This window comes from Pteropus alecto, unplaced genomic scaffold (genome assembly GCF_000325575.1).
Source record: "Pteropus alecto unplaced genomic scaffold, ASM32557v1 scaffold86, whole genome shotgun sequence".
Lineage (NCBI taxonomy): Eukaryota > Metazoa > Chordata > Mammalia > Chiroptera > Pteropodidae > Pteropus > Pteropus alecto.
This window is the reverse complement of record NW_006442109.1, coordinates 32,923,562-32,943,157: the sequence shown is the minus strand read 5'-3', so window position 1 is coordinate 32,943,157 and position 19,596 is coordinate 32,923,562. Positions and strand designations below refer to the sequence as shown.

Below are 19,596 nucleotides of genomic sequence, written 5' to 3'. Positions count from 1 at the left end.
CCTACTGATAAGACATTTAGTTTGTTTCTCATTTCCAAAATAATTTACAGTAAAAGAAAAAGATATAATGAACATTTTAGCATATAGTCTTTGCAAATTTATCCAATTTTTCTTTTAGGATAAATTCCTAGAAATGAGAATACTGCACTTTAAATACATACTGACAATTTGCCTACCAAATTACTTTCTTACTAGCATTGCATGAGTATAGATTTTTCCCAAACCTACCTCAACAGAGTGTTATGAGAGGTGAAAATATGTTTCAGTGATTTGTACCTGCTATAAATCTATATAATTTTTGTGTGAACTGCATATTCTTGTCCTTATTACATTTTTTGTTGTTGGGATGTCTGTATATACATTCAGACGTCAACCATTTGTTAAATGTTGAAAGTAAATTTTTTTAAATCAATATTTTCCCTTTGATTTTTGCTTAATAAGACCTTTCTCATGCCAACAGAATACATTCATCAATATTTTCTTTCTAGTATGCTTATAGTTTCTTTTCTTTTGTGTGTACATCTTTATCTAAAATTGAATGTTTTTGATGCCTGTGAGGCAGGGATCTAACTTTTCTTTATTCAATGGTGAGCCAAATGTTTCAGTATCACGGATTTAGGTAGTAATTCAGCCCGGCAAATGCAAAATAAACTTAAAAGTTTCATGTTTTTTCTTACCTGATAAAAATAAGGATTTGGTTCAGACTCTCCCACTCCTTGAAAATCTTCAACATTGATGAGCTGGAAGTCATACAGCAAGCCAGCATTTGCTGTACTAAACTCTGGCAAGAGCTGCACATGGGGTAAGTTTCCTAGATTCTTGTATCGCCAGTTGTAGAGGTTGCACAAGCTTTCCAAAGACAAATCCCCCAAACAAGAAATATTAGCAATGCAAAATCCCTTTTAAAATACATAAGGGGGTTCTAAGAAACTGTGCTCTTTCTCTTAATCTTTATGTTACCCATTTGGTGCTCATCTTTCTAGCAATGCTTTTTCAACCTTGGCCTCCCTACTTCAAGTAACCAAAGTAGAAGATAGATGATATCACAGAAATGATGGCGCCATTGTATTCTCTGAGGCAAATGCTATCTTCACTCAAACTAAAAACATCAGGGAAGTCTGTAAGTTGAAGAAAATTTTGAAGTAACTGTGAGATGAAGCATGTACACTTTATGAAGTAAGAATTAGTATGTTCTCCTCTTGTTCACTTTTTGCTGTAGATTTCAAAATGATATTAACTGTGTATCTTTTGGGGGCATGAAGAAAGGGGAAGGGACATTGAAAAACAGCCCTCGGTTTATAAGTCACTTAAATTAATCTCAGTGAATAAAGTGAAGGGAGTAATTTGGTCAATTTATACCCCGTGCTGAAGGTGCTCTCAGATTTGCATATGGCCAGTTACTGAACGGCAGAGAATGCCAAGAGTCTATACAGATGATGTTACCAACCATCAGTTTCCAGATCACGGAACTGATGTTCTTAAATTGGAGTACCCCAAACCCCTTACACGGGGCTCCTTTACCTTGCTCTGGCTCTCCCTTGGGCATCGAGGTCCACAGTAGGAACTCCAACTCGGACAAAGCGAGTGAAGAGAGATTGCTCCATGTTTGAATACTTCTGAAAGGCCATGTTCTTTATGACTGGAGGTAACTGGTGATGATCACCAATCATAATCCATCGTTTCAGTCGGCTAAAACCATCCTGAGGATTCTAGAAATGAAAAGCAGAAAATGCAAAATACTCTAATTAATATATTTCCCTGCTGAGTCTCTGATTTATTGAAGAAGATTCTTGCTATTTACAAAATGGCTTTATTAAGCTTACTAATTCTTCATATTCACCAGCTCCAGTGATGAATCTGGCAAATTTATAGAATGACTTGTGAACTGAGCATGAGTACCATTGCTCTTGGCTGATACTGTGTGAAGGAGGACAGGGGGATTGAGGAGGCAAGCATGGAACTGCCCTACATTAACAGGTAGGGTAATCCAAAGAGGCCTGGGAGGCTCAGGTCAGAGTTAGGCAAAGGGTACATAGAAAGAAACAGATGTTCAAGCAGGGAAATGGAGAGATGTCAAAGTCACATAATCACATCTCATAATCACAATCACGCCAAGAGCCAGTTCTGAATGTCCCGCTCCACCAAAGCAGTAAAAATCATACGTTCTTTAATTTCGTACACTACCACTTCAACTCCCTACTCCATGTGTCCCTTTGTTCCTTGAAACATATCTTGATAAAATATATTCCAAGTCCCAAATAACTTGATTTACAAAACTATTTTGGAACCCAAATTATCTATAAATTAGAGCAGTCTTTATTCTTAAATTGGGAATTCCACATTTTGTTTTCAATGCTTCCACAGTAAAGACTATTACGCAATAAGAAACATTCTTAAACATTATCATTTAGCTCAAAAAATTTAAGCGTAAACATCAAAAACAATTCTAGAAACAACTCTAACAAAAAGAAATGAAAAAATAGCTTCTCTTCCCTCTAAACTGTATCAAAATACAATTTTCTTGATTAAAATTACTAAGTCTTTTCAAAACTTAGAGACAAACTATGAATTTTTAAATAGTACTCCTGGAAACAACACAAACTACTAAATAACTAGTGAACAGAGTAAAGGGAGTTTACAGGCATAAAATAGAATACCAAACATAATGAAGTTAAGGAGAATATACAATTATGGCAAGTAGCACCCCAGCATCCCAAAATTATCTAGCTTTCTGATGCTTCCCCATGAAATTCTTAAAACTCTATTTTCCTTGTCTCAGATCTCTGTATCTTACCTGTAGAAGAAGAGGTATAAAAGTTTCTATCTCCAGAATCTGAGCAGCCTCCTCCATTAAAATGTTGTCATACTAAGAAAGGGAGAAAAAAGAAAACTTGTCAAAGAGTTTGAAAGCCGAACAACTACTACCATAACCACAAAAACCACCCCAAACAACTTCAGATAAAAATAGTAACACATACATTATTCAAACAGAAAGTTCATGATCTTATATATCATTATGCCTCTGCTTCTCCAACTTGTCTTTAACCTCAGGGAAGCCCGCTAAATATACAATTCTACATTAAAGAGATCTCATATATCATTTCTTGGATTGCATATCAATTTAGTTATTTTCAGTTCAGTTCTTTAAGTTCTATATAAGAATTAATTTATGATTATATATGAGGTCATTTCCCTTAGTACTCTTACTCTAGGTAGTATTTTGAGGTAATTTTTTTCCCTTATGAATCCTACCCAGCACTCAATAATCCCCTTCTGTCTCATCCCCGGAATTCAATATATCACCAAAAGATGTCAATTTTACCTTCAAAAACTCCCTCCTGAATCTATTCGTTTTTCTCCATTTCTACTACCATTATTGCCCTAGTCCGAGCCACTACTAGGACTATGGCCTGCAATCTCTCTCTTTGCTAGCCCCTTCCCTTCCTGTCTTGCCTCCCCTAAATCTCTTGATACTTCCTGGTGTCAAACCCCTCATTGGCTTCCAAATATCTCAGGAAAAAATGATAATGTTTAAGAATGTTTCTTATTGGTCTATAAGAGATGTATTAACTAGAGCCTATATTCAATCTGGCTCCTGCCATCCTCTCCTACATTGTATGTCACTTTTCTCCTTACTTACTAAGCTTCAAGCACGGTGACCTATTTCATTTTCTCAAAACCATTCCTGCCTCAGGCCTTCTGCACATGCTATTACTCTCTCTTTACTTTTGGTCTGCTTGGCTTTTTCTGATTCGTATAGTATTAGCTTAAACCCCACTGTATCCAGGCCTCCTCTGACCTCCCAATCTAAAGAGGGTTTCACAGGACTCTTTTCCTTTGCCTCACAGCAAATCACAATTTGTAATTCTATCTCTATATTTACTTGTTTGATACCTGTATACTGCCATGATCCCAGTTGCTAGTGATGTTAGGTACTGCACATTTGTAAAATAATAAAAAAATCAAGTCTTTCTCCAGCTGAAGACAATTTCACTCTTTCTTTGATGATTCTCTTTTATCTGCCCAACTCTCTTCTAGATCTATTCTCAACATGGTTTATCTTTTCCCTCTACTTCTAATTCTGATTGCTACTTAGTATATCTTATTCCTTGTTTTATTGGTAAGATACTTTCTTTGAGAATCTCATTAAGTATATATTAGAATTCTTTTGTTTCCTGTTTTTAAGGTTTGCTCCTCTTATTTTGTTTTCTAGGGAAGTGGAAGGTAATGGGGTAATATTTATTCCTAATGCTTAATTAACTCTCCTCTTTTAAACCAATTGTTTATATGTCTTATAATCTCTGTGCTACTCATTTTTATCAAAATATGCTTGTATCTGTATTTGTCCAAGATTGGATTTCCACTGGACATGATGAAAATTAAAGTTCAATTCTGCACTGTTTCTAATTGAAAAAGGTTTAGACATGTGGCTGGATGTCTTCTCTAGTAGCTCTATCTGATGCTGAATTTCCCTATAACAATGATTAATTAGGACATCCTGGTAGGAGATTAGGAGAAGGAATAGTTCAAAAAGTCACATTTTCAAAGAAGTCCCTTCATGGACTCTCAAGATAATAGACACGATATGTAAAACAGTAGGGAGAGCTCAAAGAAGACAGCTTAAAAAGCTTGCTTTCTGAAAAACTCTGAAAATCTAATGCAATTTAAAGTATTAAAAAAAAATAATTTTTTTTAAGATGAGCTTTTAATCACAAAGCAAAATTATGACATAAATATATTGAGAGTATTACGAAGGAGAAAGCCCATGAATATGCATGCATGTCTCCTTGGGGACAGCACAGAGTCAAAAGACAATACTTAAAATGGAAAAGTAACATTCTTTATTGGTATAGATTAAAAGAACAAAGGAAAAACTAAAAGAGCTGAAAGATTGGATAACGAGAGAATCGGGGAGTTAGGGACTGCCTTTTTTAAATATTAAGTAATATACAAGATTTTAAACTCTTAAACCAGATACATGTAAAAGTTGATTAAAAAAAAACCTTAAAATTAAAAATATCAAAAATCTAAGAGATACTATCAGCACTCAAGTGAACTATCTTGCATAGTGAAATGTAAGAAAATGACTAATGAAAATGCGATAAGCTAAAAGTAATGTTTTTTAGAATATGCCTATGAAAAGCCGCATGAAAGCATAATATGCTAATTATGGTTGCATTGTTTCCCTTTGAAATTAAACTGATATGATTAAATATCAAATTCAAAGTATACATGTCAACCACAGAATAAAATACTTAGGTGAAAAATTCTCACTAATAATCTGCAAAAGGGTAAGTTCACACCACTAGGATAAGTTCACACTACCTTTTATCATCATATTTGTCCTACCTTACAGCTGAAGAATCTTTCATCCAAGATAACAACAATTCTGTCACCTTGAATTTATTTAGCACCTATCTTCCCCCGAGCACATAACATTTAAAAATTGTCAGGTTACTTTCATTAACAACAAATGCTTTGCTAACTTTGAATTCAAACCAGTACAGAAACCCTATTTTAAACAACAAGATAAACCAGTTGCTGGGAAGTTAAATGATTTGCATTAAAATCAGAGTTTGGGTCAGTATTACTAGCAAAGTCACAAAGAATCTGTGAAATTAAATTTACTGCTTAATTATTACATCCCACGTAATGAGCTAACAGGCTATCATGCCCTTTAGCTCTCTGGTCTTTATGATACGATAAAGCCATTTTAGTATCTCATTTTACAGTCTAAGAGTAATGCATATCCTCTTATGGCAGGCTTTTCATTTACTGAATGAACAAATAACTGGGAATGGATGTGTGCTTAAAACATGAACAATACAAGTATACGGATGTTTAATAGGTGAAAAATGTTGAATGTTATTTTTATAGCTTTTAGTTCTGTTAGATTTTTTCACATAGTGAAAATAAATTAATCTACCTTAACAAGTATTAGAATTTGGTTAGACAATCACATGATTATAATGTTACTTAATGGACATATTAATGATAACTAGATTTAGAAAAATTACAGTTAGGAGTTCATTAATATAAACATAAGAGGTTGTTGTCGTTTTAAGGGACATTTTTAGCTAATTATAAATGTGAACCTCAATAAGAGGTGAGTCAATTTCCACAGAAAATGGCCTAGGTTAAAAAAAAGAAAAGAAAAAAAAAACTAACAGCTGAACAAATGATGGATTAAGGAACTACAATCTAAGACTTTACCTTGAAACCTAACTTGACTAAATCATGTCGTTTTAAGGCAGCATGAGTGCAGGTCATGGCAATGATTTTGGCTTCTTTCACCAAAAGGTATTTAGATCGGTCCAGTCCACTTCGAAGCAGTTCAGAGGCCCTGAATTCCTATGGGGGTAGGGAGACAGTGAAAGGCAATTTTAGGAAAATAAACGTAGTTTATACATACAGCCACATAATTCAGTTAATCAGACTTAATTCCTGAGAACTTAAATATTACATAAACTAAGCCTAAAGAATCATAATTCTTTCATTAGTAATTAGGTACTAATTTAATTCAAATAATAGCTGATATTCAAGCTACAATTTGGACTGTTTTGGTATTAAGGCAAAACATACTCAATGTTAACAAGAATACCGAATAAAATATCAATCACTAGAGTGCCTGTATTAATCAAGGTCCCTCCAGGAAAACTGATACTATTTCAAGTATTTATAACAAAAGGAATTTAATGCAGGGGACTGGTTATGAAGGTGACAGAGGAGCAGAAAAGCCAACCAAGGGCTGGTGAAGTAACCCAGAGATTAGCAACAGCAGGAAGCTGCGACCATTTCTAGGCTAAGAAGGATAAAGGGAGGAGGCAGTGCTGTCAGAGCCCAGGGAGTAGGGTACGAGAATAAACTGGAACCATGGCGGGCCAGGCCAACAGAAACTAGAGCCATAGAAAAAAAGATGAAACCAAAAGCAAAGAGAGCTGGTGGAAAAATATCTTAGTTTCGTGTCTTCTGCCACATTTCTCATTGGCTAAACTCAGGCAGAGGTCGGCTGACATAGGAAGATAGGAAAATAAACCTCCGAGGATCAGCCCCACCCCTGACCATGAGAGAAGATTCCCCCATAGAAGAGAATAAGGAGATGGACAATAGATGAATGTGAGGAACAAACAAGCGCAAACAGAGTACCTAATAACAAGTTTTATCAAAATCTGAACACTGTATCATACTTACTTCGGACTTTTATAAAACATTTTTTTGTTTTTTTAAATAATTAAAACATTACAAGTACAGGTGAGGTAACTGCATATCTTTCTTTCCACCTCCTCCCTAGACAGCTAATATATATGTTTTTATTCTTTTACTTTGTTTATGTAATTATAAGCATACTATAATATTGTTTTGCAGGTCTTAAATTTTCATTATTATCATACCATGTATTGATTATTTTGTATCTACTATGCACTCATCCATCCACCTATCCATACCACATATCAATATTTACGAAACATCTACTAGGTGCCAGATACTGTTCTAGGAAGTAGGGATATAATTGCATCTAAAAGATACAAAGACAAAAGAGACAAAGTCTCCACTCTTTTTAGCTAAAGTAATCCTAAACCTTTTTACTGAGAAATCTGAGCCTGAATATGATCCCTTTACCAGATAGCTGTCATCGTCCAATGATGTTTTCCATAAGGAATAAGAAAAAGAAGAAGCATCCAGGTGGTCCCTGGTTCCAGACATACTGTTCTGTCCCTTTCATGTAGTGGCTGGCGATTCTTACTTCACCTTACTATAAGCAGGATCAATCACCCTGGCTAACCAGTAACCTCGCTTTTTGTCTACTAGTCAAGAGGCATGAAAAACTTAGAATGGCCATATGGTAGTCTCAAATTCCAGTTCAAAGACCAACTGTGGAATGTCCTAATGGAAGTGTTCCTTTCTTAAATATTCTGACTTTTACACCAGAAAAGCCAGCATAATGGGGATTCAATTCGTATCTTAATTTTTACTTGTTTCTTGAACTAGAGCTATAAATATTTCCAATAAGTTCACTTAAAAGAAACAATGTGGTTTATTAAGATTTGAATATTTCATTTACTTCACTTAAAAAACAACAATAACAACAACTAAATTTAAAACCTTTAAAGGAAAGTTAAAAGAAATGAAAATCTTTACCTCTAGCTGAGTAAAGATTTTCTTAATATGCCTGAAACATCCTTCAGCAATTTCCATGTCTTCTTCATAAGATCGGCCTTTAAAAATGGGTTGAGGGGCATTTGCAAAGTATTCATGAAAAGGGAAGAAAGTGGAGACTTCCATAACATCTGGCAATGTATTAGCTTTATTTTTTACTTTGCTGATATATTCTTCCCAACGAGACATTACCTGTAAGAAAAAGGCACTTGAGGTTAAATTTGCTAGCTAATTATGTTTTAAATGAAAAACTAAAAAGAAATTTGGTAAAAATAAGATCTGCTAGGTAAAGAAAAAGGAAAAGCACCAATAGAACTATTTCTTATCGAAGCCACCAATGGGACTGCCTTTCTATTCTAAAAGTAATCTTTAAGATTGTAGAAAAAAAAGGCTTTTTTATCAAAAATGTAGAAATGGGAAAGAACTGCAAGGTGATCGCATGGGGCTTTATTGCAGATTTTTCAGATTCTCCATGTATACTCAAGACAGTTTATTATTATGCTTAAAACAAACAAAGAAATTCCTTATTTTTTCATAATCTTAGTTTTTCCCATTTATGGTAAGTCCAGCTTTAGGAGTTTTTTAATCAATTTGGCATTTGTCAATCCTTCTCCCAGACCTTTATAATTTCTCCAATTCTCTTAAGTACATTTATAAAGAACTTATGGTTAAGCTGAGTATACATACTAAAGATCATTTTAAGAATTTTGTGATATAGTTCAATTATATTCTGGTATAATGTTAACTATGTCTCTACCATAAAGCCCTTTAATTAATCTCAATTTCTGTAATTCTCCCAGGTCTTTTCTGTTTCAACTTCAGTGTTTCTCAAAGTGTGGTCCTCAGGCAGAATATCTGAGAAGCTAAATAAAAATGTTGATTCCTGGAGGCCATCCCTTACTGAAAGAGAATCTCTGGGGATAGAGCTTGAGAATTTCCTTTTAAACAACTTCCCCAATGTGATTCTTACATGCTGAAAATTATTGATTTATACTGTGAAGCCTCAAGTTCATATTTCCCAAATTTACTACTTAAGCCTCCATCATTTATAGATTCTTTCTCCTACTTTTAAAAGTAGTTTTCATTGAAACCCTAGTGATTTTTATTTTGTGCCAAATATGCATTTAGAATGATCTTTACTCCATTATTCAAAGTTCTAAACAGAGTCTAATGCAGACTACTTTGTAAGATGACGCTTATCTTCTGTTTCATAAGAAACCAGAAAATCTGCTCGTTTTAAATGGAGTCAACTGGTTTGTGTATCCAGTTATCATAAGCATAAACCTAATCTTGCATATACATTTTAAAATTTCAATGTTATGATTTCTATCAAAAATATACAAGTAACAGTACAAAGAGAACAAGTTGTACAAAAATGTTCACTATTTGATTATAACTTGGTCCATTTAAAATTATTAGTAAACCAACTGACTATTAAAGTTAAAGTTTATTTTTATTCATTTTACTTGGCTTTCTCATTGATTTCATACCCCCAAAAACTAACCCTAACGAAAGCAAAAGCATACCTCTATATTGAAGTTACAAGAATTGTTAACTTAAACACCTACTTTAAAATTAATTCTAAATGGCTATCATTAATAAATCAAAGAACAACAAGTGTTGGAGAGGATGCAGAGAAAAGGGAGCCCTCATACACTGTTGGTGGGATTGCAAATTGGTACAGCAGCTATGGAAAACAGTCTGGAGGTTTCTCAAAAAATTAAAAATGGATATACCTTTTGGCTCAGCAATTGCACTTCTGGGTATTTATCCAAAGAAAACCAAAACAATAATTCGTCAAGATCTATGCACTCCAATATTCATGGCAGCACTATTTACACTAGCCAAGATATGGAAGTAACCTAAGTGCCCATCAACAGACAATTGGATAAAGAAGTTATGGTGCATATATACGATGGAATATTACTCAGCCATTAAAAAAAATGGAATCCTACCATTTGTAATGACATAGATGGACCTAGAAGTTATTATGCTAGTCAAATAAGTCAGATAGAGAAAGATAAATACCATATGATTTCACTTATATGCAGAATCTAAGGAACAAAAAGAATAAATTAATCAAAAACTGACTCACAGATATAGAGGACAATTTGGTGACGGACAGAAGGGACGAGGGGTTGGGAGGCTGGGAGAATGGAGTGAAGGGTTAAAGAAGAACAAATTAGTAGTTGATATATAGTCATGGGTATGTGGAGCACAGCATAGGGAATGCAGTTAATTAGCATTAATGTAATGGTGAGGTGAAAAACCAGAGGAGAGAAGGAGCAATTAAGGGGATCATTTTATAGACTAAATAAATGTCTACCCAATGTATACTTGAAACCAATTAAAAAATAATAATAATTCTATAACAATTATTTTTGGAAATGTGAAAGGAGACTGTTTTTCATTAGTTGATTAATATGTGCAGTAAAAGTTACTAAACTGTACTTTGTTACCACTAGGTAGCTAGAATATTTAGTTATCCCTCTACAGTAATGGAAAAAAAGAAAAAGAAAAGGACTAGAAACTTTTCAATAGCAAGAAGGAAAAAATAAAAAAAATTTAAATAGTATCAACATTGACCTTTCATTGAATGAGCCATCAAGCAAGGCTAGCAAAGAAAACTGAAGATTATAGGAAACACAAACATTTAACATTCACAAATACTGCTTTGGCAATAGTATGGATTTTAGTCTACTCACCAAAAAAATAAGCTTTCAAAAAGGATATCAAGAACCCATCTCAGTTTCCAAATGAAGACCATATTACAATGAAGTATGATTTAAAACCTCTTAAATCTCTTACCTGATATAAGAAGAAATAGCCTGCAGTTTCACAAGTATATGAAGCATCTCCTGGAACCCCTAGACTCTTTTGCAATCGTTTGACTTCTTCTAAAAGTTCTATTCTTCGTGCCAGGACATAATTAACTCTTCCATACCTAGAAATTTCAATTAAGCAAAAAAGGGAAAATTATGTAATGAAGAGACTTGCAAGGAAACTGTCAACAAAATATTCAAGAAAATCATAACAGAAACTATAAATGGCCAAATAGAAAAACACATAGAAAACATAGTTTATATTTAAGTATAAGTACTAGTTCTTGGATTATTTTACACCAAAGCTACTTAAAGTGTACCCTATGGATCAGTACAAATCCTCAAATGTGTTAGTGTTCTGTGAGGAAGGAAAATCAACTAGATCTCTAAATATACCATTTAATTCAGCTATTGTTTCTTTTTCCCCTATAACGAGATCTTTACAAAGAAGGAAACAATACAGTGCATTCTGGTGCTAGATCATCTCATCACAGACCAAGAACATACAGTTTAGATTGGCTGTTTTGAGTATTATTGTCTTATACTATCATAAAAGTAAATTCATTTTAAACATTTGAAAGGTTAAAATGTATCTGACCATTCTTTGTCATCCCAGCATGTGGCTTGATATCCAAACCTAGTAGGTTCATAAATATTTGCTGAATGAGTAAAAAAACCTGAAATTTGGAGAGTACCTGGCCCAGACATATATAGTTAGGAAAAAGAGGAGTGGAACCAGAATAGGATCCCAAAGTTTGTACATACTCTTCCCACCATAACGAAGTGCCTACTACAACCCTTTAACACTAAAAAAAAAAAAAAAAATTAAAATAGTGTAAACACTGCTTTTCTTATGTTTAAAGATTCGACAAAGGACGAAGTCATGTTCCTGGCTGCTCCAGAGTTCAGAGATTTATTTACCTTTAAAGCAGCAAGCAATGTTCAAGAATAAAAAAGAGATGTTTTTATGTTTTTAAAACGGGAGATGTTTTTAAAAATTTTCCAACTTAGAAGGATATAAACATTATACCAAGTAACTTTTTTGTTTGCTTATCAATAGTTTAAAACTTTTCCTATAAAGAATGCTTTGGTAAAAAAAAATTAGGGATGTTTATAAAGAGTTTATAATAAAATGCCAAAATTCTTATGACATAAGGTTGAATTTAAAAAGCAATATAAAATGGAATTCTCTATATAATATTTGCTCAATTATTCTGTAAGCTAAAATTATACTTTAAAAAGTCTATTAATTTAAAAAAACTGCATATAATTATAAACAACAGTATGATCACAGCTGATTATTTTTAAAAAGACTAACAAACACTTGATTTTGAGCAGTAGAATAACGATCACTCCCTCTACTGTCTCACTAGATTTAAAAAATTTTCTTTAGGGAAAATTATATTACTGTTATTGTGAAACAATATTCACTGTTTTTTCTTTTTAATTATGACAAAAAGAGAGAAATAAAAGAATATGCCCTACTGACCAAGCACATAATAATTCAACATTCTTTTAGATCTTTTGATGTATATGGTCAATTTAGTCAAACGTCACGGTTCATAGCCAAAGGCAGCATTATATATTAAATGTGTGCAGTTGTTAATTATGCCTATTGTCTAAAACTATGCTTTAAAATGGATTTAAATATGAATAAAATGAGCTATTATAAAGTAACTGGGAAGGAAAAAAACAAAATATTAATAGAAGAAATCTGAATGGTAAAATGTTAGTCACTTTCATAATATTAAACATAAAATCCAGCGAATCTGGCAATAAGTACCTGAAATAATGCTTACAACCCCAAAGCTTATACTATCATTAACTTTAATTGTACTTCATTAAGTGAATCAACTTCCTAATTGGTGCCTAAAATACATACAAATTAAATGACTGGATGAAATGTGAAAAGGAATCATGCAAACTTATCTGATTTGAATTAGGCGACATTAAAAATTACCTTAATAAACAGAAAGCAAATTGCAATCTGCAATTTTAAAATGAACAAGGTAAATCTGTTCATTGAAATAATTGCATGCTTGAGGAAAAATGGCATAAACTCACAAAACGAGCTGAGGAAGATCATGATTAGACTTTTAGGTCAATCTATCATCTAAGTAGGTTACCCTAGAACCTTTCAGAATTAAACTGAATTAATCATTGTTCTCTTCTCCTGGTATTTTTTTAGTCAAGAAAAAAAGGTTAAAAATTCTTTTATACACCGTTTCAAAACTCATCCCCATTTATTCACCTGCTGAAATCTTTCTCTGTCTCCAGCTCTTCTTCTCCATGACCAAGACGCAGGAGGTGGCGCTCATCAATGTCTAAAGCCATGATTTTTTCAAACAACTGGTTCAGGGCCTGGAGCATAAAACAGAAAGGATGGTGGTGCGTTTTAAAGATTAGGTACTTCTTTAAAAGTAACAAAATCATTCAGAAGTATAGAAAGAATGAGCAATGCTCAGTCAGATAGGAATCAAACATTCTTTTATTGAAACACAAAAGGAAATACATTAGGCAATTTACAATTTAAATAAAATATTTTTATTGAATTCTGATATTTCTGCCTATGAATATTTAGCCAAATCAATAATTAGAAACCATAAAAATTACCTAGCCACTAAATCTCTGCTTCTAATTTATGAAAAGAGAGGTTCTGGCCCAGTTTCAACTTCCCCCAAGTAGTAAAAATTACTAAAAGAACTAATAACCACACTAAGTTTCATTTCACTCAAAAGAGTTTCCATGGATTATAAAGAACTGAAAAGTTTTTGTGGTGGAGAAGGACTCTCAGGTAGTGAGTGTGGAAGTAGAATACATCAAGAGGACCACAGACAGGAAAGATAGAGTGCATCATTCAAACCTTAGGCTGAAAGTCTAAAGATCTCTATTCAACAATGGGCAGAGCACTCATCACAAATTCTTCTGATGAAAACCATTCAGAAGTCACCCGTGAAATACTCATGTTTAGGGTTCCCTCAAATCTTAGTATTCTTTATCTGAATATCTGCAGTTACAAGGTTTTGAAGAAAGGCAAGTTTCATAGTATGAGAAGATACACTAATAAGACATCATTTAAAAATTAGCTCCCACTCAGATATCTCTCCTAATTTATCATCAGTCTAACCCTACCCATAAGTCAACGTCCAGTCTCGTAAACATCCAGGTTATATATAAGGTAAGTGTAGGTATTTTTTTGTTATCAAAATTTAAGCAATTAGAGCTCAGAAACTGAAGAGATAAACATAAATTACCAAAAAAAAAAAAAAAAATCCCCGCTATCCAAACTCTTAATACTTTCCATTCAAAACATGAGACCCAACAGTTCAGACCACATCACATTACTCACTATCCAAACCTTTGCTATCCAAACTCAGGAACCATATAGATTTAGAGGGCAAAAAATACTCGCATGCTGCAATCTCAGGAAAAAAACTGCAAGATTTCATTGTAAATTAGAGTGATGTTGGAGAACTGCTTGAATTATAAAAGCAAATCAAAGTCAGGCAAATGACACAGTTGTGAAAAATCAATGGTTTGATAGACATCAAAGAGGATGATTTTATTATCAAAGGATCAAAAAAGGCCTTAGCAAACAATGAAGTCCTTGGCTATTTTGCAAAATAATCTCTAAAATTGTGCTATACCAGTCTATTAGTAGAGGATACTAAAGAAAGTCATTATCAAGTTATGACAAAACTTACTAAAAAATACTATGTTAAAACGATAACACATGAAATATTCATTATTCACCCTAAGAATTCGCAAATAGAAAAAATTACAGACTAAATTATATTAAATAGACAAAAAATGTACATAATTTGTTTCTTTTATCAAGATATAGTCTCAATCAATCCTCCCCCAACACAATTTTAGTACAATATGCCACCATTACCTATAAACTTCAAAGACATAAAAACATGGTAAGTGAATAAACAGGATAGTATTCATTTTAAAACCTGTAGATTAAAAGTTGATGATAACTGGAATTTAGTATTCTAAAAACCCAGTGCTTCTTGGCAGACCAACTCTTTCATAGAACTAGTTAAACTGAAATTACCATCGTTAATATGTGTTCAGAGAAAATAAATACCTTTAGAGGTTTAGACTACCATGAAAGTTTCATAAGATGTTTCAGCATGTACTGAGAGTTGCCTATCACGTTTCATATGAGAGCTAATGTTACTTGTTTTTCATTTCTATGATAGTGACGACTTCAGAACTACCATAACACACAGATAGAGGTAAAGATAATTTTTTAGCCATTACTGACAAGAAAGGAGTTTGTTTTTATTATTTTAGCTGTTTATAAAGCCTTATATTGAATCTGCAACCAAAAAGTCCTTCCATGTAATATATTCATATGTATACTTCATAAAGATTTAAAATACAATACAGTATTAATATAGTTTAGACCTAGTCTTTTAGGAATATTCATTCTACTAGCAGAACAATGTTACTACTAAGGGTTAATATTTTGATCTCAAAGTAAAAGCTCTAGCTTAGCACAGAAGATGGAGAGAGGCAATTTAATTTAATCTAAATATTTGACTACATGTCCGAATATTCTTCTTAGCTTTTCTACAATATGACTCCCTCAATTAGAAATATAAATTTTTAAAAAATATTTTACTCAATATAGTCTGGTCATGGCCAGTGATAATCCAAGAATAACTCAATAACTCATCAGCTTTTCCTTGTATTGTGTAACTACAATCGGGTTACCATACAAGCAGAAATCTCCATTGTGCTTTCATGCAGTCCCTGCTCCTTCTTTATTGTCCCCCCAGGTCCATTCTACACATGGGTGCATACATTCATTCTCCCGTGCATTCATTCTCCCTTCCCTCCCACTCCCTCCCTTTTCCTCTTCCTTTCTCTCTCTCTCCCTCTCTCTCTTTCACTCATTCACTTACTCACTCTTCTCACCTGATTAGAATGGGTAACAATCAGAGTCCTCTGCTCTGGAAAATTGTGGTAGATATTGGATATGATCTGAACCGCCACATCTGTTTTTCCTGTACCTGGTGGGCCTACAACCTGAAAAGGAGATGAGCACATAGGAAACTACTAAGTTAGCACATTGTTAGAAAATGGAAATTAGAAAACTGAAAGATAAAATAAATTTAAAAATCTGCTGGATGAGTTCAACAGCATAATGAACAGGATGGTGTCAACGAACTTGAAGACACATCAATAGAAATCACCCAACCTAAACAACAAGCAGGAAAAAGAAGATTAAAACAAGTAAGACACAGAGCCTCAAGAATCTATGGGCAATACTAAAAGGTCTAACATTCATATCACTGAAGTCTTAGAAAGAGAGGAAAAATGTACAATACAGAAAAAGTCTTTGAAAAAATAATGGATGAAAACTTCCCCAATTTGGCACATCATAAATCAACAGATTCAAGTTCAGCGAACTTTGAACAGAATCCCAAAGAAATCTAAGCCTAGATACATCATAATTAAGTTGTTGAAAACTAAAGACAAAGAAAAAATATTAATAGCAACCAGAGAAAAATGATATATTACATAGCAAAAAGATGTTTCAAATGATTGTGGATTTCTCATCAGAAACCATGAAAGTCAGAAGGAAGTGGAATAATATTTTTAAAGTGCTGAAAGAACTGTCAATGTAGAATTATATGTCCAGTGAAAATATCTTTAAAGAATTAACATGAATTAGAGATACATTACATAACGATAAAAGCATCAATTCACCAAGAAGACATTAACAACTCTGAGTATGTATGTACACATTCACGAAGCTTTAAAATATGTAAAGCAAAAATTGACAGGACTGAAAGGAGAAAAAGACAAATAATTATAGTTGGAGACTTCAATACTCTTCTCTCAGTAATCAACCAAATAGTAGGTGGAATTTCAGCAAGGACGGAAAAGCACAGAATACCATCAGCCAAATAAAACTGACATAACAGGACACTCCTCCACGCCCAAAACAACAGAATATACATTCTTTTCAAGTGCAAATGGAATATGCACCAAGAGAAATCATATCCTGGGCCATAAAACAAACCTCAACCAATTTTTTAAAAAACTGAAATCATATAAACGATGTTGTTCTCTGACCATAATGAACTTACACCAGAAATCAGTAACTGGAAGATGACAGAAAAGTCTCCAAAGCCTTGGAAATTAAACACACTTCTAAATCAGTTGTCAGCACTTTCTGTAAAGGGCCAGCAAGAAAGCATTGAGGCTTTGTGGCCCATACAATCTCTGCTGTGAGTATTTAAATTCTGCTGATGTAGCACGAAAGCAGGCACACATAAATACATTAACAAATGGGCATAGCTATGGCTAATAAAACTTTATTTACGAACACTGAAATGAGTATCAAGATCTCCATATCCATACAAAAATCTGATGCTTATAGTCTAAATCTATATGAGAATGTATATAACAATAATTCTCTTACCATAGTCAGCCCAGGCTGCATTCCAGCTCGGATGGCCTCTATTTGTGTATGAGTGAACTGGATTGTATTACTGCAAATAATAATAATAAAAAAAGTTGGTTGATAATACAGATGAATGACATTTAGTAAAAATTTAGACAACTAAACATCTGTTCTGCATTTGTCCCTATTCTCCCAATTTCTTCTCTACTCCATCACCACGCGCGTGTGTGTGTGGTAAAAAACACACATGAAATCTGCTCTCTTAACAAAATTTAAATGTATAGCACTATACTGTTGTATTGTTAACTGTTGAGTACAATGCTGTACAGAAGCTCTGTAGAACTTTTATATCTTATATGACTGAACCAATCTCTTCTGAGTGACTCTTTACCCCCACGCTTCCACAGACCAATTAAAACTGAATCTTGTGAAAAGACTACAGTTATTTTTTTAACACACTGAGCCCATCCCAGACCTCATTTTGGAGTGTCAAAGTTCTAGTTCTCAATCTAATACCAGACATAATGCCACTTTATTAGTTATGCAACACATGCACAAGGGTAGCTGCTGTATGTGACATATGGCCATGAAGTAAGAACGCTGTGTTCAAATTAAGGTAGCCCTCTAATATTTCTTATAGTACCTGAAAATGTTTCTTTTTGAAATATGACTACAGAATGTCCAAAAAAGTCTGAGCTATTTGGCCAGCTGATAGAAGGAAAGTAGGTATAGTGACAGAAGTTTCCTTGTTTTTTTAAAAAATCAAAAAATTATTATTCATCATTACGATTAGCATAGACAGTAAAATTACCGTTTGGGTTGGTTGTAAGGATAAGGACCCCTATTAGGAATAACATGAGGTTCAACAATTAAGGTCTTTGCCTCTTCCGTGTCTTCATCTTCCCCATCTGCATCTTTCCTTTTCTTCCCTTTTCCACTTCTTACTGGAAAAGTTATCCTACGAGACCAAAATCTTTGTTAATTTTTACAAAGTACTTATCTTGTGCATGACATTGTATAGAAGATAATCAGATCAGTAAAAAACACTTATGGCCTAAAGGAACTCACTATCTGTACATAAATTTTGAAAAAAGATTTAAAAGCTGTAAAGGCTGTTCATACTAGAAACAGTCATTTCATTAAGTGAGCATGAAAGAAAAAACATTTTATCCTTATGTCACAGGTACTGTAAAGTGTTCTACACATACATTGTCCTTCATTTAATCAGAAAAGGCGTCATGGGACAGGTGGCATCTAAGACGCGTTTCAAAGAATTTAGACAGACAAACATAGGGTGGAAGATATTCCAAGAAGAAAGAAAACGGCAGAGGTTCAAGTACAACAAGAAGCCAGTTTTGCCGGAGAGTAAGATACAATAAGAAAAAATAGGCTGGAGAAAAAAGCTGGCTCCTTGTTATGACACCTTTGGAATATCAAGCTTTTAAAGCAGAAGTTCTTAGCCTGCGGTCAGGGATTCCTCAAGAGACAACTCCCCATAGGTACCTGGGGAAATCAATGACTACTCTAAAATTAAACTAAACAAGTTAATTCTGTGTGTGCACTTTTTCCAGTCTTTCTTCCCATTCTGAAAGGACAGATAATATATTCCCCACCCCGATCCACTACAAATGCTAAGAACCAAAGAGGCTAAGAGGTCGTTATTTTGATAAGCGACAGGAAAAATCAGGTTTTTAGTTAGGGAGTTGAATGGACTCTACTAGTAAATCATATAATGAGTTCAAGGGAGGAAACAAGTAGGGAAGGCACTGCCATGTACGTACAGACTGAAGGTGTTGAGGACCTAGAAAGGTAGCAGTCAGGAATGACATATAAAAAAAAGTACGCTTAAGGAAGAATCTATAAAACATAGCAAGAGTTATAGCAGTAAAAATGATTAAAAAATAATGCTGAGATTTTAAGATGGAGTGACTAGAAGAATGATTTTGCCATTAATAGGAGGAAGATGAGGTATGGGTGTTAAAAGGATACATGTTTTTAATATGTTAAATTATTATATTTATATTCAATAGTCAATTAAAAGCTGTATGTTCTTATTTCCAAACAAGAAAGTAAACACTTTGCTACCAGCCATTGGTGTATTGAGTGCATTACTACTAATCCTTATATGGAAATCAGGAAATACCAATCAGTGCTTCAGATACTTTGTTCTACTTCTACTCAAATTTAAAACTA

The 19,596-nt window shown here is 33.6% G+C and overlaps 1 protein-coding gene across 1 annotated transcript in view; it reads right to left on the bottom strand.

Annotated features, from left to right (window-relative positions):
• Nucleotides 1–19,596, bottom strand: part of AQR (aquarius intron-binding spliceosomal factor) — an 87,049-nt gene that overhangs the window by 12,936 nt on the left and 54,517 nt on the right. Inside the window, exons 21-30 of the mRNA XM_006920517.3 lie at nucleotides 18,215–18,361; nucleotides 17,422–17,491; nucleotides 15,909–16,019; nucleotides 13,231–13,340; nucleotides 10,966–11,101; nucleotides 8,140–8,349; nucleotides 6,214–6,351; nucleotides 2,795–2,866; nucleotides 1,522–1,709; nucleotides 678–849 (exon numbers count right to left, since the gene is read on the bottom strand). Of these exons, the coding sequence (XP_006920579.1) occupies nucleotides 678–849; nucleotides 1,522–1,709; nucleotides 2,795–2,866; nucleotides 6,214–6,351; nucleotides 8,140–8,349; nucleotides 10,966–11,101; nucleotides 13,231–13,340; nucleotides 15,909–16,019; nucleotides 17,422–17,491; nucleotides 18,215–18,361 (1,354 nt within the window). The remainder of the gene's footprint in view (nucleotides 1–677; nucleotides 850–1,521; nucleotides 1,710–2,794; nucleotides 2,867–6,213; nucleotides 6,352–8,139; nucleotides 8,350–10,965; nucleotides 11,102–13,230; nucleotides 13,341–15,908; nucleotides 16,020–17,421; nucleotides 17,492–18,214; nucleotides 18,362–19,596) is intronic.